A 24952-nucleotide genomic window follows, 5' to 3' on the forward strand; every position below is an offset into this window, starting at 1 on the left:
ATGGTGCCTAGCACATGAAACATTTCATAAATGCTTCTCAATCAACTGATTTGACTGCACCTTCCTAATTCCAACACAGATCCTATGGAATTTTAGAATTCCAAGCCACTTTACTATTAGAATCTCAATTTAAAATCTTTAAACAGATTATGATGCGCAGAAGCAAACATTCTGCAAAGGAACAGTCCTCTTTACCTTCCTTCCATAGGAATTCAGTACAAACAGTGCTGATTCTCTAGTCAGCAGGACTGGGTTTGAGTTCTTCAGTCCTGGCCCTGACGCAGTAGCTCAGTAACCACAGCAATCTCTACAACTTTTTTGAGCTCCAGTTTCCTCATCAGTAAAATTGGAAAAATAATACTTGTCCCTACCTATCTCTCCGAGAACATATATCAGCGTAACCTAATATTATTCATAAAACATTCCACCTATGCCCAAGACCCTCTCTGACTATATTTCCAAGTGTTTGAAATGAAAACAATTAACATATTTATTAGTTATTTTCGGTTCAACCTCTATAAATAAGTTAAGTGTTTACATGGTTAACAGTGGCAAGGGTAACTCGATTTTAATAGTGGTCATTAATCACTGTGATTCAAAATTTCTCAAATACCTATGAATGTCACAAGGGATACGCTACATACAAGGATTGCAAGGTCAGTCAAAAGTTTCATATGATAACACTTGTAAACAAGTCATAAAGTATAACTTGAACAAAGTCATGTTTGTTCAGCTAACATGAATTCAGAGCTTGTCTCTCCTTCATTTAGTGCAGGGGTTCTTAGCCTAGGTTCATGAACTTGTTTTAAAAAACATTTAAGTATATACATTTCAACATACTTGGTTTCACATATAATCTTAGGTCTTTAATGCCATTAAAGCCATATTCTTAGAAGGGATCATTAGGTTTCACCTGACTGGCAAAGGGATCTATGACTTAAAACAGATTAAGAAGCCCCAGGCTAGAGGGGTTATCACCTCTTACTTTCTGATCATCTCATATAGCATATATTAATACAAATCTTGGTGCCTACTTCAAAATAAGCATTAGATCCCCACATGGCAAACCTGTTGACAATAAAGGGGAATTCCAGGACTGTACATTTTTGGAAATTCCCCCCAACAGTTTTGTAGCTAGCCAGACAACAGCCAGGACGATGAACGTGCTCACCTCTGCATGAAACACCTTGACTGTCAATAACTTGTTTGCAGACACTGCAGACTTTGGCCTTCTTAAAGGATTTATTCTTAAAAGTGTGGGCACCTGAAGTAGATTCTTCTGGCTGGAAAAAAAAAATAAGACAGAAGACATGAGCTTTCTTATGTCATGTTCTTGATTTTTATCTACAAAAGATAAGACAAGTGCAACCTTTAAATGTTCCAAACATGAATGATAATACACCGAAGAAAAATAAGGTATGGCCTAACTGAATGCATGTCAACAAGTCTAGAATACCCATAGGCATACGTCAAGTACCTTAGATTATAAGTTTTCAGATTTAATATTTACATTTGCACATGTGTTTAACTGGATTCACATACTCTCCAGCCCCAGGAGCATTTGATCACTGTAGAATAAAAATGATGAATTCCCCTGCATATTTCAGGTGATGCTAGTAGTCAACTCTGATTACCACATTTTAAAATAGAGTCCATGAAGGTTTTCCAAGGTTGACTTCTTTTTCTAATCTTTTTAGCTAGGACATATCTGGTGAACATTATTACTTTGCTGGACAAGAAGCATTTGGCCCCTCTTTTGGGGGTGTTCAAAATAGCATCTCTCTTTACACTTCTACTTACAACCTTTTTCTGTTCGATGAAATGCTCATTTTATTTGGTATTTATTAAATTCAGAATGATAATAACAATATAGGCTTGCATTACACACACACACAAACACATACACACACACACACATACATATACACACACACACACAAACCCCTCTCAACACAGGAAAGGTTTTATAGAAATCTTACCAATAAGCAAATAAAAATTGTCATTATTTCACCATGGCCACCAGATAAAGCACTGACTGAAAACTTGTCTCCCCTCCACCATGCTGGCAGTCATTAAGATAATAACCATCGATTCAACCAAAGCTGCTAAAACAGTCTTTGTATATGGTATGTGTAGATCTACAAAACATACAAACATAAATATATCCATTCTGAAGTAATAACATGTACAAGTTAACAAGATCTTAAACTACTTTCCATCACTTAGAGGATTTATGGGCCAGTTAAACTGGCTGGTTAGACTGAACATGGTGCCAATAAGAGCACAGTAAAAGATCCAGACCCTAGGTTCACCAAACAGATTTTCATGGAAAAATGTTCCTGTGACCCCAGGCTGCATCCATAAAACCTGTAAGTTGTCTTTAAATATATCCTAATGGGAACCGACCAACTGCTCTCACTGGGTGGGGTGGAGGTTTGGGGGGAAATAACAGCTGAGAGCCTGAGTCTATATCATTTCTTCATAAAGACTGTCCAATATTGTAGACACTCAATAAATGCTTGTTGAGTATACATTATAACATACAGGATTTCCAAAAGTTATAAAATGGTTTCTTATCTAAGATGGGGGAGGGAAACCCTTCCTTTGCCCCTGACAGAGCCCCAAATTATCCTCTAAAAAAGAATTCCTAAGGAATTTCATCTCTCTTCCCTGCAGCCACACATCCTCACCATGTATTCATTCTCAATCCTTTGCAATCAGGCTTTCTACCCAGATCTATAATTACCAAATTGATAAACCTTTTCTCAGGCCTTCTCCCTGTGCTTGAAATTGATCCCTTCTTGAAATTGTTGGCCATTACCCTGTGCTCCTAGATGTTTTCCTCCTTCAGTTGTCACAACAGTGCTGTCCCCTGATTATCCTCCTACTGACCGGCCTGCTCCTACTCAGTTCCCTATCATCATCATCATCATCACTGGCATTTATACACTGCTTTAAAGTGGACAGAACTAGATATCAATGCAGTATCTTAACATGAGCTTTTCCCACCAGCCCCATGACAAAAGTGACATCTTTTACAGAAGAGGAAATTAAGGTTCAGAGAAGTTCCAGGAACTTGTCTAATGGCACAAAGTAAGTCTCTAGGAAGTACAGTTTAAGTACTTCCAAAGTCTCCCTAACTCCCAGTCTATTAGTTTATTCATAGTGCAATGCTTAGTCATCATCCCTGGACAACCCCCAAAGTAAGGATGTAACACAAAGACCCCTTCTCTATATATACACATCTCAAAAGCTCCCATGGGTTCAATTATTATCTCTAGGCAAATGGCTCTCAAATTTGTATCTTGCTGTCTCACCAGATCTCCAGTTAGCTATCATAAAACCACTTGCTGTATCTTTCTTCCTAGATGTACGCTGGGTACCTCAATAGGTCCAAAACAGAATTCTTTATTATCTTTCCTAAATCCACTCATCCTGTAAGTTTCTCAGGTTCATAACATAAGAATCATCCTTGACTCTCTCCCTCTGCAGGGAATAATTCAGTTTGACTAGAGAAAAGAATGTATCTGAGGGAATAACATGAGATAAGGATGGAAACCAGATTCAATCCAATGGGGGAGGCGGGAGGTGGGAGGACGAGGAAATCTGTTAACAACAATCAGTTGCCAAATCTTATCAATTCGACCTCCCTAACATATTCCCTAACACTCATATTCCTGCCCCCCCCCCACACTTACATACCCATAGGTTGACATGATGATCAAATTTATAGTAGATAATTTGATAAATGCTTATTTCTTTCCTTTCCTATAGTTTGTTTACCAGGCCTGCAACTATCTATGAATTTTATTCATGCATGAATTCATCCATTTAACACCTGTCACCTGATAGCCTCCTCACTAGACTCCCTGTCTCTGGTCTCTACACTCTCTAATCTATCCTCCATACAAATGCCAAAATCATCTTCCTAAGGCACAGAACTGACCAAGTTAATCCCCTGCTCAAAGACATCCAGTGGTTTCCCAATGCCAAAAGGAAAAAATACAAATTCCTCAAAATCTTCTACCATCTGGCTTCTGACTTCCTCTCTAGCCTTGTTTCATATTACTAGAAATTCTACATACCCCATAAACTAGGAGTATTTTCCCGATACTCTCTCTCCAGCCTCCAGCCTAGAATTCATTACAGCCTCAATTTTCTCTCAGAATCCCCACCTTTCTTAAAGGCTCAATTCAGTCACCACCATGGGAAGCCTTCTCTGATCTTGCCAGCTCATCTCTCCATAGACAGGTGGTTGTACACATGGCACCCCACCCTCCAGGAAGAATGGAAGCTCTTGAGGGCAGCAGTTATTCTGTTGCTATTGCATACTGAAAGCCTGTGTTTTACATGGAATACAAACTTAATAAAAGTTTAATTGAATTGTTAAATTCAGAAATAAATCACTTCTTGTGAACCACATCTATCTACTGTTTACTTGTGCATCGTGATTAAATAATACCAGGAAAATATCCAACTTGCCTTGCAGAAGGAAGGAAAAAGATGAAATCGCTGGAAATGGAAATTTAGAAATATTCTTCAATATATCAAGGAGACAAAATGCAGGAGCACTTTAGCAAAAATTCTATTTGAAATGAACCCAGTGGCCTAATTTGAGGGTTTATCATGAGCACTAGTCCCAGGCAATAGGTAATTCAGCAAAGAAGCCCACAGGAACCCCTATCTTCTCCAAGCTGAAACAAAGACAACACTGAGTTCCTATTACCCTGAAAACATTTCGCCATGCAAACAGATATCCCCTGAGTTTTAGCACCTATGTTACATGCATGCACAAATACAACTATAAATACAATAAAAGGTTTTATTCAAGGAACTGGGAAAACGTGTTCAAAATATTAAAATGGCCCCATACTACCATCCTAACCAATTTTTCTGACAATACGCCACAACAAACAACCCCAGCCCAATTAGTCTTCTCCCTCCCCACTCTCCCCAAAGGTTTTCACACCTACTTTCTAATCTGCCTATCAAAACCCTACTCATCCTTCATGGTCAAACTCCCATCCTACTCTAGCTCACCATTACCAGTGTTCTTCCCATGAACTTCTACTGTCTATCCCCCTCATATGAGGATGTCAAATATTCTGTTAACCTTATGGTATAGTGGACGGAGAGCTGGTCTTAGAGGCCAGAAGTCATGATTCAAGTGTCATGTCAGACACATCCAAGCTACATAACCACTCAGTGCCCCTAAGGGAATTCGAAGGTTCTAAACTGCGGAGTACCTGCTGATCTGTATTGGTAGAGAAAGTTTCTTCACTGGCAGTTCCCTACACTAATGAAATCGTAGGTCCAGTCCAAAACAAAGTAACAAAATACAAAAACAAACAATAACAACAATAAAAATCCTTATATAAATATCAACAATTGCTATTCAAATAAGTATTTATTCCAGTCCTGAAAATAACTTGCTACACAGCTAGGTTAGCCCAGTACATAGACAGCTTGACCTGGAGTCTCAGTTCAAATGGAGTCTCAGACATTCACCAGCTGTGTGACCCTGGGCAAGACATTTCACTTGTTTGCCTTAGTTTCCTCAACAGTAAAATAAAAATAATAACTCACCTGCCTCCTAGGGTTGAAGTAAGGATCAGATTAGATATTTGTAGAGTGCATCGCACAGTACCTAGCACATAGTAGGCGTTTAATAAGTATGTGTTTCTTTCCTTTCCTATGGTTTGCTTGCCTGGCCCGCTACAGCTACCTATTAATTTTACTCATACATACATTCATTCATTCAATATTTTATACACGCTTACTCCGCACAGAGAACTTTACTAGGAGAAGGCCCAGTTTTGACGCGCACACTGTTTCCATGATTAGGACTTTGAGGAATTCATTTGAAATAGTTTATTAACATCTGCTCAGCCTTCATCTACACATAACATCTTTATCATGAAAGGAGAAGGAGGCAGGATCAGGCGCCTTTTGTTTTTACCTGGTACAACTCTTTCATTTCTCCAGAAGAGGTGGGGCCAAAGTGCACACAGAAGGAGGTGATAGTAATACTGAAGCATTTAGAGGGCTCAGTTCAGGAATCTAAATTGCATTTAATTGTTAGGAGCAAAAGTTGGAAGAGTGGAGCGCAGAGCTGCTGGTTACAGAAGGATTGCCTGAGGGATACCCAGTAATTAGAGCTGGTCCTGATTGCCCACACCGTGAGATCTCTTTTCAGAGAGAAAAATCTCTCATAAAGGAGCCTCTAAAATACTCAGTGTGAACCCTAAAGAGCATATACTCTGCAGAAATCTCGAACTCAATTCATTCAGGCACAACTTTATCACCACCACCAGAAACACACCGGTCTATGTAGGTCTTTCAAATGTTTCAAGTACATTATTTTGTTTCCATGCAAAAAAAAAAAAAATCTATTAATAACCATATCAGATTTAAAATACGGGGGTTTTCCTTTTTAAAAATTCCTAAGGCTGGTATTTAATGATATCCATCCTTACCTGCAACTGCTCATTTTTAAAAATAGTAGCATTCAGTTCTCTCACTTTAGAGGCTGAAGTCCTTAATCTGTTGTTTTTTGACCAAGCCCCAGATTCCCCTGCTGTAGGAAACTCCCAGTTAGAAAGCTCCCTCAACCAATGCATCTCTACCACTGTGTTGGAACACTGTCTTGGAGAACTGGAGCACTGAGATCTTAAGTCAGTCAGTCACCCACCAACCATTTATTAAGCCCCTGCTATGTGCCAGGCATGGGGACACAGAAACCTGAACGTGACCGAAACAAATGAACAACCACAAATGTGCCAGGCACTGTGCTAAACTGGAGAGAAACAAAGAAAAGCAGAAATCTTAGCCATTAAATAAGTATGCCCCAAATACAGTGCCTAATAATTCCAGTAATTCATGTTATTTCTTAATGCTGCTTTGTTATTGCTTGGGACAAACACACAGATACATTCATTCACCAGTTGGCTCTTTTAGGTTTCCATCATGGATTTCCCATTTGTCTTCTACAGGAAAGTAATTTTAAAAGTCAATTTCAGATTTTAAAAAGAGGAAATTAAAAATATTTCATTAATAATTCTCTCTGATCACAATGAGCAGGCATGATTCCAGAAAAGCAATGATGAAGCATGCTATCAATCTCCAAAAAGAAAGACTGAGAACTTAACATGTGGAAATTCATTTTTTGGACTTGGACAAAGTAGAAATTGTTTTGCTTGATTATACATATACATATGTGTGTGTGTTATAAGAGTTTTATTTTTCTTTTCATTCCCTAGCCCCCCCTTTGGGTAGAAGGTGGGAGACCAAGAGAAAATAAATGCTTGTTAATTGGAAAAATAAAAGTCAATTTTAAAAGGAGGCAGTTAGACAAGAAACAGGATTGAGCTGACCAGTCCAGATGTGGCCATAATGAGGTCCCCCTTACCTTCCACAGTCTCACGGAATTCCCCATAAGCACAATTTACAATTAAACTTAATAAAACTCCCACCACAAAGCCAACACAATTGGATTGCCTCCATTTGCCTTCCGTCCACTTTGTTAACATGCCACTTTGCCCACTCCCCCAAACTGCAGGTATCCCTCTCCTCCCTTGCTTGCCTTCCCATGCCAAACTCACCCAGTGGTGCAGCGGCTGCTGTGGCTGCTGCTGCTGCTTCCTGCGATTCTGCCTGAGCATTCTTCTGCTCTCCACAGTTAAAGTAAACAGCTTCATAGCCTCTGTCCCTGAGACTGCTTTGCTTTTAAAGATGGCTTGTTTTTAAAAGTGAGAGACCCAAGGCAGCAGCTTCTTAAGCTGCTGCTCTTTCAAAGGCAGCTGACACACAGTGGGGCAGCCCCAGCAGCGGCTGCCCCTCAGGTGGGAGAGGCAGAGACCTTTGATAATTATGCCTCCAAAAGCACAGGTGCCCTTTCAAGATTTTTTTTTATGGGCAAAGGAAATGCCCTACTTTGACCCCTTCATATAGGAAGCCCCAAAGAAAAGTTCAATTAAGTGATGACTGAAAGGGCTCTTTATGGTGAAATGGGGCCCCCAGTTGCAGACCCATTACTGAGCCAACGTACATATATATCCATTTCTCCAGGAGCTCGTCAAAATCAGTCAAAGGGATGCAATAAAATCCAAGCAAAGCAACAATATTACTGCATATCACTGCTCCATCTGATACAAATTACCCTGATTTCTTTCCCCAGTACATGTACAGTCCTGAAGAAGGGCCAGGGGCTTCTTTGGGCCACCTAACTGCAGGATGCCACAGTAACAGCATATGGGAAATAAAAAATGCCTTCAAGCAGAGAAAGGGGGAAGGGAAGGGAAATTTTCCATCTGACTGAAATTACCAATTGGGTTGGCACACGAGGCTGTATTACTAGGATTTCAATCCACTTCAGGAATGCTGACCACAGGGAAATCAATTTTAAAAAAAAATCAGAACACTGTGGTTTCTTCAGGTTTCAGTTATCCAAAAAAGAAAAAACTAATTTTGTCCAGCAAACACTGCCCAAGTAATGGGTCATTATCGAGTAGTAATCTAAACAGCTTTCATACTTGCCATTTGATAATGGTGTTTTGGAAAGTACTAAAAAGATTATGCAGGAATGCTCATTCATATTTTTCTTCCTTCCCTAACTCAACAAGCAAATCAGGCATATTTTGAAATCATACCACAAAAAGGTGATTATTTTCAACAGAGAGCAATGTTACATGGATGCTAGGGAAAGTATCCCAAACAAGGCAAGTAATTCATGGTCCCCTGTATTCTGAGCTGGTCAGACCACATCTGAGTATCATGTTCAGTTCTGGGCACCACATTTGAGGAGGGACATTGACAAACTGGAGCACATCCAGGACTGCAACAAGGCTGGGGAAACACAGAATGGTCTAAAGGTCTAGAAAGTGTTATCCTGGCATTTTCTTTGCCCAACACTTAGGTTTGTCCAGTTTGACCATGGACCATGCCCCAGCTCCAATTAACTGAGTCATTGCAATTTAGAATGCCTTCTTAAGGAGGAAAAGAAGTTGGCATAGGAGACAAGTGCCAGAAAACATTAGTGTTAAACAGTAGTGTTTAACCTACCTTAGGTTAAAAATGTGACATTATTTTGAAGCTTTCATAATCAACCCTAAATTAGTAGTCCTGTGAACACTAAACCTCCCTTAGTATGGCTACATATCTCTTTAATTTATATTCTCATGCCAAAGTTCATCGACATAAATTTGAAAAATCACAGAGGATCATTTTGGTAAAAATAGGTGCCATTTGTTTCAAGATGGCAAACAGTCATACGTAGAACCTAAGATGGATTTTAATAATATTTATACAAACTATGTAGTGGAGAATTGGGGGAAGAAAGGAAGATGCCAATGCTCTTTTTCTGTTCTTTTTTTCATATATGCAGTGTTCTTATTTGTAGGTGTTTTGTCAAGTTCAAAATAATAAAATTCAAAATTTAAATTAATAGCCTTTACTAAGGTACTGAATTTGGTTGAAATTAATTCAATCTATGTTATCATGGAACAAACCACACAACCATAATCTCCCTGAAAAAGGGGGGAGAAGAAGTAGGGGATAATGATGTCACTCCTTATTATAACCTATCCAGCAACAAACAGAAATATTCTACAGGGAAATAAAAGATCTAGCAATTTCACATGAGACTTCATGCAAGGTTCAGATCTTCACCATCAATAGCCACAGGGCGGAGCAAGAAGTTCCAAAACGACAGTTTAGCTGTGAAGTCCAGCTCTGCTCTTTGTCCCAGCTCTGTGACCTTGTGAAAGTCATTTAACATATCTGAAGTTGACCACATTGGTAAAACACAGCTACGCTTACACTTACAAGGGTCAGATGAAATAACAGACAAGAAAGAGCTTTGTAAGCATAGAGACAGCTAACGATAGTACTATGATCACTCTCCCAGTCTGCATTAAATTAACCTTCCTGAAAACTCACTAATATCCAGAGAATAAACTAATTCATTTATAGATTCTGGCTCTCTACTCTTGGACTGAATCTATTGGATTCAGTTTGGGGAGCCCAGGGATCATACTGAGCTACCTGCGGTCAGTAAAGTCTATAGATTAGGGTGGAGAGAGTTCTGTGAAGTCTTTAAATTCACTAGATGGATCCTTTATAAAATAAGGAGGTTGTATCAGTTTTCTCAGATTGCTTCCAGCTCTACAAGCCTATGTACCCATGATTCTGAAAAGTTGTATTAGTGTAATGAGCAGGGTAAAATTGATCAAAGCAAGAGGGTAATTTCCTCCAGATCACCACCTAAATTGTTTGCATTAATTTAAATAAACAATGCTGAATTCAATTAAATGCCCAATATTTTAGCTAATGTGTTTTGAGTATCTGCTACACACACTCAGAACATTGTGTCTTGGGATGCTATAAACAGGAGACCATAACACACTGCCAAAGAAATATCATTTTTCTTATTAAAACTCCTGGAAATATTTTTCATATTTATTCAGACATCTATTAAACATCTATTCTATGTAAGGAATTATGCTACATGGTACAGAATACAAAGATTAATCCCCTCAAAGAGCTTATAAATATAGAAGTAGAAGAAGAATATACTTAGAAGTATTTTCAAGAGGAACATTCAACAGAATTTGGGAGTCAGGATAGAGTCAGACACAACTAGAATTCTCTCCTTCACATTTACTAAATATGAGGTCGTTCAGGGGCAAGTAAGTGGTTCAGTGGATGGAGCCCCAGGCCTGGAGTCAGGAAGACTCAACTTCCTGAGTTCAAATCTGGCCTCAGCGGGGCGACCCTGGGCAAGCACTTAACCCTGTATGCCTCATTTTCCTCATCTATAAAAAATGAGCTGGAGAAGGAAATAGCAAACCTCTCCAGTATTTTTGCCAAGATATCCCCAAAATGGAGTCACAAAGAGCCGAACATGACTGAAACAACTGAAAAAAATGACCATGGACAAATCACTTGACCTTTCTGAGTCTCATCAGGAAAAAGTGGCATTAATAAATAATAACTATAAGGGTTATTTCCCAGGGTGGTTGTGATTAAATAACAACTCAAGCAAAGTTTACCATCCTCAAGGCATAGCTCAATTATTATTATTAAAAATATAAGTACAAAGGGAAAGACTGAGCAAAGAGCTGTGAAAACTTCAGGAGTAATCAGGATTGGGGAAGTCTTCATGAAGGATATGGCATGTACAGTAGATCAGGAAGGATGGGAAAGATTCTGTCACATGAAAATAGCATGTAAAAACTTGTCCTATCACTTTACCTGTTAGTGCTTTCATGTCTATTTAAATCATATAACATACAAGAAAAGTTCCAATTTCATGTTAAAGAGATCCAAATCCTACTAAAGAGAATGATACCGATTTTGCTTCACGGATGGCGCTCGATCAATCGAACTTAAACTAAAGCATTTTAGTGCTGTAGTTTAGTTCTATGAATAGTTTCCATGTGATACAGTGAACTTCAACAAAGTATTTCAAAATATTCTCCACATAGTAATTGAATTCTCTGGCATTTTCTAGAGTTCAAAGCATTACGGAACCAAAGGATTGTTTTGCAAGAGATAGAAAGGAAAGAAAAAGGCAAAGATAAATGGATATTTTTAGGAATAAAGAACAGTAGTGTTCTTTAGTGTTCATTCTTGGGACCAGTTCCATTTTTTGCAACTCTCCACAAATGATTTGAAATTCAAATACAAACGAAGGTCCCTGAATTTACTCATGACACCAAGATCTTCCAACTAGTGAAATTTATCAACTTAACAAAGACAAACTAAAATACAGAATCATGTCAGATGAGCTTCCCTATACTAGGGAAAGATAGCTAAACTATACTTACATACTATTATGGGTGCTGAGCAAAAACAGCCTAGGAAGTGAATCTCTAAGTTATTACAGAATCTACTTAAATGAATAAAATTTTTCATTCCTACAGCTTAAAAAGTCAGGAAAATGCCTTATTGCATTTATAAAAGTAATTTACAGTTGAAGATGATCTTGAGCCTTCCAGACTATAAGTACTATCTGCAATTCTAATCTCCAGTACTTCAAAGGAATATAAAGACCTAATCGACATAATTTTCCTTTTCATCCTAATCTAGTCATGCCCTATTTTTCTTCTAAAATGAGGAAAATTGTATTAGTATTCTATATTCCTTCAAATCACCACGACTATTATGGGCAAACACATCCGGTCATCATCAATATATTTAGGGTACCTGTCTGTCTTGTCTTTAATTCACTTTGTGGACATCTGGATGATGTCCAAGGGGATGTTCTCTATGAAGAAGATAAAGCAAATAGTAGATACAGTGGAGAAAACACTGGACCTGAATTCTTCCACTTACTAGGTGGGCAACTAGGTGATGCAGTGGATAAAGTACCAGGTCTAGAGTCAGGAAGGTCTAAGTTCAAGTCCAGCTCAGACACTTACTATGTGACCCTAGCCAAGTCACTTAACTCTGTTTGCCCCAGTTTCCTCATCTATAAAATGAGGTGAAGAGGGGAATGGCAAACTACTCTAGTATCTTTGCCAAGAAAACCCCAAAAAGAGTCACAAAAGGTCCCACATGACTGAAAACAATGAAAAAACAATAAAACTTTCTTGGGATGGGGGGAGGGGAGAGATAAGGAGAAAATCTGGAACTCAAAATCTTATGGAAGTGAATGTTGAAAACTACAAATAAATAAATTTTTAAAAAAATTTTTTAAAAACACAACTTACTAGGCTTGTGACATTGGGTAAATCACTTAATCTATCTGGGCCTCCATTTGCTCCACTATTCAAAATAAAAGATTAAATGCTAGCTCCAAATCTCTGATGCTTTGGATCTCTAATACAGCTCCCATACTATGAATTCTGTCTAAAACTCTAAATAAAACAAATTTATAGTGTGCAGTCTTCAAAGAAATAACACAAATGTAGAGAATTATAATACGTAATATTACTTAATAAAGTAGAGAGCTACAAATTAAACACTATGTGACATCTAAGAGACCATGTAAAGAGGTTTCTTCTGCCTTTTCTCAGTGATCCATGTTAATGTTCATCAATCCCTATTCATAAGAAATTCTTCTCCCTTCTCCCTTCTTCTGCCTCATAGCTATAATTATGTGTACCCAAGACATACTTCTTAGAAATTTCTTTGTATTCAGTATAGATAATGCAAATGGCATATTAGATTTTTCACAAATTAAGGAAAAGATCTTTATTAAAAGGGAAATCAGGGAAATTTTTAGGAGTTATTGTTTGAGTCTGGCTCTAAAATATAGTTAGAAATTCAGCAGAAAAAAAAAGAGATGACATTCCAGGGTCAAGGAAAGGCATGAGGCAAAGCATGAACAAAGAGCATCTACGGAAATAATTAGGTAAGGATGGAAATAAGGAATGGTATTAGAATGTGAAGGGCCTTGAATACCAAGCAAAAAAAAACTGAATTATATTTGGTAAGATATAGGGAGCTACTGAAAATTTTTAATAAAGTGAAAAGATCAGATCTATGCATAGGAAAGATTATCCTAGCTTCTATGAGAGGTGGATGTGAGAAGAAAAAGAATAAGAGGCAGGAAGTCCTGAAAAGTGGCTACTGCCACCACCTTGGGATTTGGTATCTAGTTCCTCTTCTGTAACAAACATCTAAAGGATTCAGGATTTTCATGAGGTTTTCAGGATATAAGCACCATACTGCTTCTAGACAGCACAGATTTATGATCCATTTCAATGGGCTTACATTTATCCTTTGGCTGGATTTTTACTGATGAGCCCTCTACTTCATTTTTTGAGTTATTCTTTGTAGAGGCTTAAGTTTGTTAACTTCCTTAAGGAATTACAATGAAGACTGCATTTGACTAAACATCGGTTCTAAGGAAAGACAGTTGTTGATACTGACATCCTGGGCACTCTTCCTATTCTATGATTCTTTGAAATATAAGATAGGTAATGACTGGTTGTGTATGAATGAGTACAGGAGGGAAAGACCAGAGTTATAGTAAATAGTGATATGCCCATGAAATAGTAGTATGAAGGGCTGTTTTAAAAAATTTTTAAATACACATGGCATGGTAGAAACATTGAGTTAATCCTTCTAATATACCGAGCATAGACCACTTTATTCCTACTTCTACATCTAGTTCTGGGTTACACAAACTAAAAGGTACCTTAAAGATGTCTAAAAGAGCTAAAAAAATAAAGAAAAGGTTTGAGAAAAGAAGCTGTAACAAAAAGTTTAAAAAAATGAGATCATTTACCTTTGGGAAGAGAATGATGAAGGCTCAGCTATCTAATGAAATATTATATCATCTCTGTTAGATGCTGGACACATTGAGGACAGAAAGATCCTTTGTATTAGAATTTTTTAAAGATATGAAACATGCGGTTCATAATCACAGCTGGGCTTGGTCAAAAAATAGTTTCTAGTGCATCAAGCTTATTAATTTAACAAGTCTTAATTATGTACCTGTAGAATGTCTGTGTGCAACCTAAGTCCTTAGAAAGAGAAATGTGTGCAAAAATGATAAGGACTCACCATGCAGGAGTTTATAATCTATTCAAAGGAAAATCACACTGTAGGGTCGATAAAACTATTTTCTGTTGGCCAACTTCAAAAATTTATTGTCGTTCCATTCTTTTCAACCCCCAACTACACCATTTGCATTATCTATACTTCATACAAAGAAATTTCTATCTAAGAAATATGTCCTGGGTACACATAATTATAGCTAAGAGGCACTTTTGTAGGGGGAAGAATTTCTTAAGAACAGAAATTGATGAACATTAAAATGGGTCACTGAGAAAGGAGGAAGAAATCTCTTCACATGATCTCTCAGAAGGAAATGGATTTCCTATTTCTCTGGGATGCTTAAAATATGAAAAAATAAACTTTCCCTGGGTTCCTTCCAGTCTTATCATTCTTCTTCTTCTTAGAGTAGTCTTACAAGCCTCCTACAAATGGCAACACTCTTGGAATCCTACCTATAACTCTACATAACTCAAAGCAGATCATAGACATAAGTTGTACTCTTTTTTTTTTTTTTTTTTAGTAACTTGAGACTGTTAACCAAAAGATTTGATATAAACCAAGAAGGAAAGTAGTCATCTGTCAAACACACATAATGTTATATTATTCTAATATTCAATTATATTAGAAGGTTTTCTTGGGAATCTTGGAAGCCCAAGAACATAATGACCTATAGAGATGAGTATGTGTTATAGGCCAAAGAGGACCAACTGCAACTTGGATACTTCAAATTCACAGAATCACTGAATTTCACGGGTTGGAAAAGAACTCAGAGACTTCAGATGAGGCATGATAAACCATACCTTACCAAAAATCATGTCTACAATCATGGCTATAACTAGGAATCCTTGGGGCTGGGGGAAATTCATTTGAAGCAGCTATGTGACACGGTGGAAAGAATACTAGATCAGAATTTAGGGAGACCTGAATTCAAATCCAGCCTCAAGAACTTTACCGTGTGACCCTCAGTAAATCACTTAACCTCACTTTGCCTCAGTTTCCTCAAGTGTAAGATTGGGATACCTACCTTTCAGGGAGGTTGTAAGGATAAAATGAGATTATATTTGTAAAGCGCTTTTGCAAACTGTACCATATAAATGCTACTGCTGCTAATGACAGTGATGATGAGGATGATGTTGAGGAGGAAGCTGATGAAATGTAACTGAAGTGGGACAGAATATGCTTTAGATGCAATTCTGACAGAAAAGGGGGCAGCCCCTTCACCTTAGAGAGTCTGTCTTTGCTTGTACAGGGAGTGGGGGAGGGAGAAAAGATTGAAGGAAACTAGGATCACTGGAGAGGTCCATGCCTAGTCCCCATGCACTTTCAACTGCTCCTTCAATGAGAACACTGGAAGGCAATGAACAGACCAGCACCATAGGGAAAAAACAACCCCTTCTATGTCATTGCCTTGTGCAGAGCCTACCATCCATGTTAATTTCAGTTTTGACTACAGTGTAGGTAGGAGGGAAATATTCACTTTTTTTCTTGGAAATATCTAATGAGAAGGAACCTACTACTTCCTAAAAAAGACCATTCCAATCGGAGATAGCATTTATTTGGGGGAATGACATGATCTCAAGTTTCTACACTGACTTAGTTCGCCCTTCTTTTACTCACATTTCACGCATCTGAATGTATTCTTCTGAGGTATTTTATTGCTGAATTTTGGGAGGGTTGGTTTTTTGTTTTGTTTTGAGGGGTTTTTTGTTTGTGTTGCCTTTTGTCTCCTGAAAATTTCTGGATCTCTACTATGATAGCCTTCTTCCTATATTTAGCCACTCTCTCTGGCTTCTGGTAGAACTGTTCTTTGCAGTTTAATGACCTTTTGATTACATTTGTAAGATTTTAGTCAAAAACATTCTGGCCAGCCCTTATTAGGTATACTCCCCTCCCTGCTCATCAACCCATCATTCCTGTATTTTAAGCCATGGTTCACAACACTCAAATCCTCCATCTCATTAAGGACTATTCATTTTCCAAATCTTCATCCAGCAGCAGTGATTACAACACCACCTGTGGCCTTAAATTCTTTTTCAATTTGTTGTTCAAATCTTCATAATCTCAATTCCCTGTATGACCCCAAAGCTGGCTTACAATGGTTTATGGTTTTTATTCCTACTAAACTATAAAGCTCCCCCAAATCTTAGAAGTGATTTCAAGATTAACTTCATCATCCAAATACTACAAGTACATCTTTCGGAATCAAGTGACCCACAGTAAAAAACATTTTCAGTTCATATCTTTTTTTCAAGATTAGCCTTTTCTGGTTAATTTAGACAAAGAAACTAGCACCAACTCCATAAGATTAAATGTTTTTCTTTTTTTTCTTCTCTTCCTTAAATTCTAAATATAGTTTTACTTCTTAAAGGATGGGAAAATCAATCCTGTGATTTCATGGATGGAGGGAATACCTATTTGAGAAAAGTCCATCTACTAAAAGCAATCAGCACCTTCTCTGAATTTATAATCTTAGACAGTTGTGTAGAGGACATAGAGTTTAAGTGCACTGCCCAGAATGACATAGCTACTATCTTAGATAGGCAGGACTTAAATCTAGCTCTTCTTGGGAAACTTTCTATCCACTCAGAGAAATTGAAAAGTATAAAAACTTCCTTCAAATAGTGTTTTACTTAAAAAGCAACAAATTCCATGGGAAAAACTCCAGATTGCAGATTCCATCCTTTTAGAATGGAAAAATAAAAATAAGATTTCAAAAAAATTTAGAAAATTCTTGCCCAGTTTGCATTTTTGCAAGATCCATTATTCTAAACAATGGAAAGAACTGAGCCAAAAACTTTTTGACAAGGCCTGATCAAAGAAGGACTTAAAATGATCCTAAATCTTAAAAATCTAAAACTTAAAAGGTTTTTCTAATGGGAAAAATAAGTAACCTACTCATCCTCTTCCAGAGAAAAAAAAATAAGCAAAAAATTGCATGCCTGTAGCTGGGCTAACTACACAAAGGCATTTCTAATTACAGTGTGACCAATCTCAGAAGAATGATGACTCCCATCTGACTGGCCAATACAACTTTTATCTTCAGATTCTCTGAAATCAGGAAAGTAAGGAGGAAAATGTTTTCTGTGAGTTCATTCTGATTGAACTTTTCTTTGCATAATAAACCAAATACAAGGAGACAGACAATTTCTATGGTGATCATCACCAATAGTGAAAGGCTATTATTACTTTTTTCTAATCACTTTGGTAAATACTGATCATACCACAGTACTGTACTCTTCCAATTTCATCCATTCACATGAACTATTCTCCACACCAGAACTCAAAGCCAATGTATGTCCACTTGCTAAAAGTGATCTTTTCCTAAAAAGTCCAAGTCAAATATATGATGTTGAAAATTGCTTCTTCTCTAATTACCCTCTTGTTGAAAATGAGCTTCCCCAGACTCAATTTTTCCTACCACATTTTGTCTGGCTCTTAATTTCTATAACCACATTCTACCTCATTTCATTTTTATTTGAGTATATATCATATACTCTCCCTCTTCCATAAAATGCAAACTGCTTAAAGGTAGGGGAGTTTTTTCCCCTTTGTATCCACAGCATCAAGTGGTGCCTTGCCTGTTTTACAGTAGCTGATTAGTAAATGTTTAACAGAATATAATATACAGATGAATCTCCCCTTGTAGTGAATAGCAATGTACGTAACACCTATGAGTAACTTTTTAAATAGAGAGCATCAGTTCTTATATACAGTATAACTAAAAGGTGATACGTTAATAAAACAGAGCCTAACCCTGCAGAGGAGTGCCATCTCCTTTCATGCAGCCCTCTTCGAAGGATACACCATTTCCCCAAAGACATGTCTTTACTCAAAACCATTTTAGGAATTATCTTTTCTAACCCACAAAATAGTTCTTCTAATTATATTCAATGTTGACCAACCTTCACCCTTAGAAGACGGCTGATCTTTTGAAGTCACATGCATAGAATAAGATGGGTGATAAGGTTAAGTCATATGATTTTGATCAAAACTAATTTATGACTACGGAGTTCTGAAACATGTCTCACAGCTCAGGCCACAGCATCAGTTTATCATGTTGAAGTTGGGCTGGGGCTGAGAATTGATCTAATTCTACAGCCATGTCATTGTTTTGAGGCAATCCCAAAACAGAGTTCCAAAGACCTTTTAAGTACAGGTAAGAGCCTCAAAATAAACATGATACAAGTCTCCGGTCAGGGGATCATGGGAAGGATAGAGAAATCAATGCTTAATGAATTTTGGATGAAATAAAATCAGAATGTGGAAATTTTCACGTAATTGTTTAAAAGAAACGCATCGTAGTTACCTAGTCTAACATCCTTGAAAACAAGGAAGTTTCATAAACCACTGTAAGTCTCCCTTCCTAATCATTTCCCTCCCTCTTTTCCTATCACTGGATTCACTCATTCTGAAGTCTGAAAAGAAAATCAAGGCAAATGACCTCCCATTAAAGGAAGATATTTGATTCTTTCTACTTCAAAGCAACAATTATGTAAAGAAAGCACTTTAAAATTTCCAGGGCAAAGTATTCAAATAAAGTAGTAGCCAGTAGCTGCTTTCCACTAGTTCAGGTGGTAGCAAGAGGTAAAATGCATCCTTACCTCTGTATATATGCTAACTGGCTATATTTTAGTCCCTCACTCTAACACCTATATCTTACTTTCTATCACTCTTCTATCTGTTGGAGTTTAGGGGGAGGGGTCTTATTAAATCAACATTCAGAGAGACCACAGTAATAAATACAGAGCAATAAATGCAGGTATAACCTGCACTAAGACTTTTGGGACACCCTATACTGACTCTACATTTTGGATCTCCCTCCACCATGAGAAGTCAGACTCTTCAAAAGCAACCTGTCAAGGTGCCAATCCCTTTCCATTGAAGGAGAGGGAAGGAAAGTGCCTAGCTTGTGCCAGTATTCTCCACTTTTTTTTTTCCAATTTGACAAACATTTATTAGGTATCAACTATGTGCAAAGCCTATAGTGACCCTGAGGGAGATACAAAGCTTAGCTCTAGCCCTATATGAGACTCCTATACACTAATTCCATGTCCTCTGTTTTCTATTGGGACTTTCTTGCTCTATCAGAGTCATCTCACTTTATCCAATTCCATGCTATTAGAGCTCTTGGGCCCCCTAACCCTCTATTCTCTCACCCTAATCCATTTTCATCACACGCTGATTAACCCATATCTGTTATGGTTCTATAATCCTAACTTCAATCCAAGTGCAGAAGTGAGACAAAAACACAGTTAAGTTATAAATTATATAAGTTCTAAGACATAAAGTTATGATATATGCATTAAAAAGGCAGAAGCAAGGTGGCACGTGAGGCCATGGGAGAAGGTGGATTATTGCTCAGGGGGTATGAGGAAGCACCTGAACTGATGAGCTTACAGATGCACTGTAAGTTAGCACTACTAACATATGAAAGTCTGAGGACATCTTAGCAATGACAATGGGAAATGTCACATTTCATTTTCACCCACCACAGAGGGAGATAACTAAGTCCTGTTCTGGAAGAGGAGGCAAAGTGGTCCTGCCACTCACTACCAATGTGACCTTGGACAAATCGCTTACTTATTAGTGACTCTGAACTTCAATTTCTTCATTCGTAAAATAAAAGATCCCACTAAATGAGGGTTTGTGTATTTTTAATGTCGTGTGTGTGTGTGTATAAAACTGTACAACTAGATCCCAAACAGGGCAAATAATAATTCTATGTATTTGAATACAACTATTCAAAGTTACAACTACATGAAATATGGTAAAATTGTCCAACCAAATGGAAACGTGCAGTAAGAATCTGAACAATGTGACCAGAAGGGATTCATTATTGGTACTAATCAGAACCTAGCTGTATTTCCAAATTATTGACTTCCTTTGTAATCCTATGTATTTCATTTTATGCATTTAAAACATTTTTATAAAAAAGGGATCGATAGGTTTCACCAGCCTGCCCAAACAAGCAATAGAACAGATGTTCCCTAAAGCTCCATCCTTCTCTAGCTGGTATGCTCTCTTTTGACAGTCAGACAGCTTGACTTTGGTTAACTGAGTGGTGAGCTTTCAGTGGCTAGAAAAATAGGCTAAGAACCCAGTACCTTCACTGGCTATATATTCTCTATAAAAAGGGAGTACATTTGCTTAAGAAACTCTTATCAAAGATCAGTATTTCCTGCTGTCATCTCTCCCAAGTACTCACTGTCAATAGCAAATGTCAGCTTACTATAAATAGAAATGAACAGTACTAGGAGAAAAATCTTAATATCTGTGACTTTCTGCAGCCATTGGCTTCTTTGGACATCAGGAAGAACAGAAAGCTCTTAGCTTGTGGGGGGAGCAAAGAAAATTTTACAAATAATATACAGTACGCAAAAAAATCAGTCTCATTACTTCTACCTTCCACCCGAACACTGACAATGTTTTTATGTCTTCTAGTACTATTCAGCTTAGCTACCTTCTTGAAACCCCAAATTGGGCCCCAAAGGACTTTTTTGGAAATAAAAATCTTATGATCCTTGCCTTCTCCTCTATCCCCTCCCTCAAAAACGCAATTAACAGCAAGGAATGTATTTCAAAGTACTGTAGGATTTGATAGAAATTAGAAGGGGTATGGTGCAGTGAACAGAGGAAATCTATCACAAAACACACATGATCAATCATTTGTAAGTCAGTGTGTCTTGATCTCAGTTTCTTCATGTGCAAAATTGAAATAATATTTAACTGACTACCTCAAAAGACAATTATAAGGATAGTGCTTTATTTACAATAAAACCCTACAGAAATGGGAATTATTAAATTAGGCTAAAAGTTGGTATTATTAAAAGGTATGTTTCAAGCAGGGACAATAAGTATATAGTCTCCTAAGAAGGCCACTTTGGACTAGAAAACAAGATTGGGAGGGACTGAAAATACAAATAATGCTATGTTTTTCTAGTTAAATGTTTTAAAACATAAACTTTTAATAACAGCTACTATCTGCAGCAGAACTTCTTTGCCTTATTTTAAATCCACCTCCTTTTTAAAGTTTACAAAGTGTTTTGTAGACATGAAATCGGTTTAAAATTTCTACTGTTGTGATGTCTATCCTAAAGAAACAAACTCAAAGCAAAAGTTAAGACATGGCTGGAAAAAACGCAGCAGGCCCAAAGCATCCCTTAGAGGGACCCTACCCTTTCATTACTTCCTGGTTTATTTTTTTTCCTAGACCAAAGAGTTCTGCCTCTTCCTCCTCTGACCTGCAAATGGAAATTGCTGGCTTGCTCCTGGATTATCAGGTCCAGCACCCTTTCCGAAAAGTGCCAATGTACCACATCCAAGGGTATGGTGGTCATTCTAAACATGAAGTTTTACAATCTGATGGGCCCCATCTTCCTCTGCTCCTTACCTCTAAATTCCTACTATTAAATTCACGAATACATGAAACAACAAAGACATTGACCTTGGAAGGCCCCAGTTAAAATACGTATTACCTGGCAACAGCCTGCTACTCTATTTCATTAGCACCCTGGAGAGAGTATTTATTAGAGAAGCTGGTTGTCAACTCAGGCCCTTAGGGAACAGGTAACATTTAAGAGCAGGAAAGGAGCAGCTAGGCAACAGACGAATAGGGATAACATGAGAGTACAGGAGGGTGAGCTAAAACTGTTGTGCTTCCTAGGGTATGCGGGGAAACAGACCCAAAGAGGTATTCAAAAGGGAAGGAGCCAAGGAAGGTCATTCTACTTCCTCATAATTCTGCCAGAGGTAGCTGCTTTCACACCAAATGTTTGTAAATGCTGCTTTTTCATGTTAAATATGAAGGGTTTAATCTCTTTCTCTCCATTTATGTTGGAATTATAAATAAGAGCTATAGTAAGGGCAAAGAGGATTTAGTCAGAGTGTGCTCTGGGCTATGTTCTGGGAAGCTGTCAATCAGTAAACATTAAGTACCCGCAATGTGCTACGCTAAGTGCTGGGAATAAATGCAAAAAGATGCAAAAGGTAGTCCCTTTCCTCAAGGATCTTACAACCTAATGGGGGAAATAACATGCGAGCAAATATATACAAAAAAGTTATTTAAATTTTTTAATAATTTAAATATAAATGAATTTTTTTAATTTTTTAAAAATTTAAAATAAAGAGGGAAGTGCTATAGTTAAAAGGAATTAGGGAAAACTTCCAGTTAACAGATGGGATTTTAGTTGAAGTTGAAAGAAGCTAGGGAAGAAAATAAATGGATTTGAGAAGAGGGAGAAAGTTCCAGGTATGGGGGACAACCAGAGATAATGCCCAGAGTTAAGTGTGGAATGAATGAATGACCAAAGGAATGGATTTCTAAATGTGACATATGGCCTCATCACTAGAAGGTTCGTCACCAATTTTTTTTTTTTTTTTTTTTTTTTTGCGGGGAAGAGGGGTATACAAATCATGAAGATAGGTCATGTTAGTGGAAAAAACTCCAATGAAGTAATAGATTTTTGGAATTCTTAAAGGAATAAATTCCTGTTTATCCTAAACTCTGACAGAGGGAGTGGGGAAGAGAATGTCACACTAAGTGAGCAAGAAGATTAAATTTATAAAGAATTTCAAAAGCAGAACAAAACTGTCATCCTTAACAGAAATACCCATAAGAGATTTCATGAAATGCACAAGAAGCAGGATGATGTGGGAGAAAAACTGTTGGACTCAGAGAAGAGAGGGGAAAAGGAAGGAGAAGGAGAGGGAGGGGGAGAGAAAGAAAGGGTTCTCATTGGTGAATAGCCACATAAACCTGGGCTAGTTTACTTATGTTTTCTGAGCCTCTTGTTTAAATGGAGATCATAATCTCAGTGCAACCTAAGCCAATTCAGTTCCTGGCATGGCGCTGGTAGACTGTCCATGTTTCATAAGCATCTAACAATGTGGTCAGTGCAACAGCTCTGTAGACCTTCAATTTGGTAGTCAGTCTAATATCTCTTCTCTCCCAAACACTGAGCTAGCTCTGGCAATGCGTGCATCAACCTCATTGTCAATATGTACATCCCTGGAAAGTACACTACCAAGGTAGGTGAACTTATCCACAGCATTCAAACCTTCTTCATTTATTGTAACTGATGGTTCCAAGTATGGATGGTGTGGTGGTGACCGATGGAGCACCTGTGTTTTTTTGGTGTTAATTATTAGGACAAAATTGGTGCAGGCATCAGAGAACTGATCCATACTTTGTTGCATCTCAGCTTCAGAGGCTGCATTGAGTGTACAATCATCTGCAAACAGAATATCATGCATTGTCTTAGGAAGATTCTGAGGATCACCTGGCAGGATGAGGTACCAGACACTGAAGTCCTAGCTCAAGCTAAACTGCCAAGTGTTCAAACTATGCTTCAGAGGGCACAACTCCAATGGACTGGCCATGTTGTCTGAATGCAAAATGTACACTTGCCAAAAAGAATTTTATGGAGAACTTGCAAGGGGCAGGCGATCACATGGTGGCCAGAAGAAATGATACAAGGACACTCTCAAGAACTTTGGATTTGACTCTGCAACATGGGAGACACTGGCACAAGACCACTCAGCATGGAGTGCCCACATAAGAAAAGGTGCTGTGCTCTTTGAGCAAAGTAGAATTGAGATAGCACAAAGTAAATGCAAGATGCACAAATTTGGGATATTCACCCCAAATATTCACATGGACTATCTGTGCCCAACCTGTGGTAGAGCATCCTGAGCTCTTACTGGTCTGATCAGCCACGGTCAGACACACTGAAATTTCACTTTACAATGGTGATGTCATTTTGGTCGTCTTCGAAGATGAAGGACAACAACCAACAACCTAAGCCATGGGACTGGTGTAAGGAGAGTCTCAAAGTGTTATATGTAAGCCTTAAAGTATTAGGGGAATATGATCTATAATAATTTGTACAAATGAGCAATTCTTTATAAATGTTACGTAATCAAAGAGTAAGTTTCATCAATATGATAGATACTGCATTCCGTTCTACTACAGTGTATTTTAAAAACACAAATTTCTTCCAGCGTGATTGATATATTAAGAAATATTTGAGTGTAATGCAAATTTCAATTTCAAGGTGGCTTCCGCGCAATCTCTTCCATGACAAATTGGTGGTGGTGATGGAGATATTTGTCCTTCATTCTCGAAGAGGACCATGACATCAGGGAGGTGATACCATGACTTGCAAGTGAATTGGATGTAGGTGAGGCAGGGCTGTGTAAAGTCACCAGCCTCAACTTTCTCCTCCAGCGTCCACTGGCAAGACATAGATAGGACAACTGGTGAGAATACTGAAACATTAAGGAGGCAGAAAACAGCATCACTTCATGATAACTTGCAAACTGAACCTTTCCAGCTCCCACTTCCACATGTAAACTTTAGGTTTCTGTCAAAGTAAAGTGCCATATTTCTTGTATATCTCTTGGTGCAGCAGGATCTGTGAGCGGAAAAGGGCATTAGCCCAATACCATT

At 37.9% G+C, this 24952-nt stretch overlaps 1 protein-coding gene across 7 annotated transcripts in view; it reads right to left on the minus strand.

The window, feature by feature from the left end:
- TNS3 (tensin 3) overlaps window positions 1–24952 on the minus strand; it is a 511962-nt gene that overhangs the window by 324765 nt on the left and 162245 nt on the right. For 6 of the 7 annotated variants that reach the window (XM_072598110.1, XM_072598117.1, XM_072598114.1 and 3 more), the window contains one exon: window positions 1172–1283. In XM_072598110.1, the coding sequence (XP_072454211.1) occupies window positions 1172–1283 (112 nt within the window). Of the gene's footprint in view, window positions 1–1171; window positions 1284–7601; window positions 7713–24952 lie in introns of those variants that run through there. The other variant, XM_072598111.1, reaches the window with a different exon arrangement.

This window comes from Notamacropus eugenii, chromosome 3 (genome assembly GCF_028372415.1).
Source record: "Notamacropus eugenii isolate mMacEug1 chromosome 3, mMacEug1.pri_v2, whole genome shotgun sequence".
Classification (NCBI taxonomy): domain Eukaryota; kingdom Metazoa; phylum Chordata; class Mammalia; order Diprotodontia; family Macropodidae; genus Notamacropus; species Notamacropus eugenii.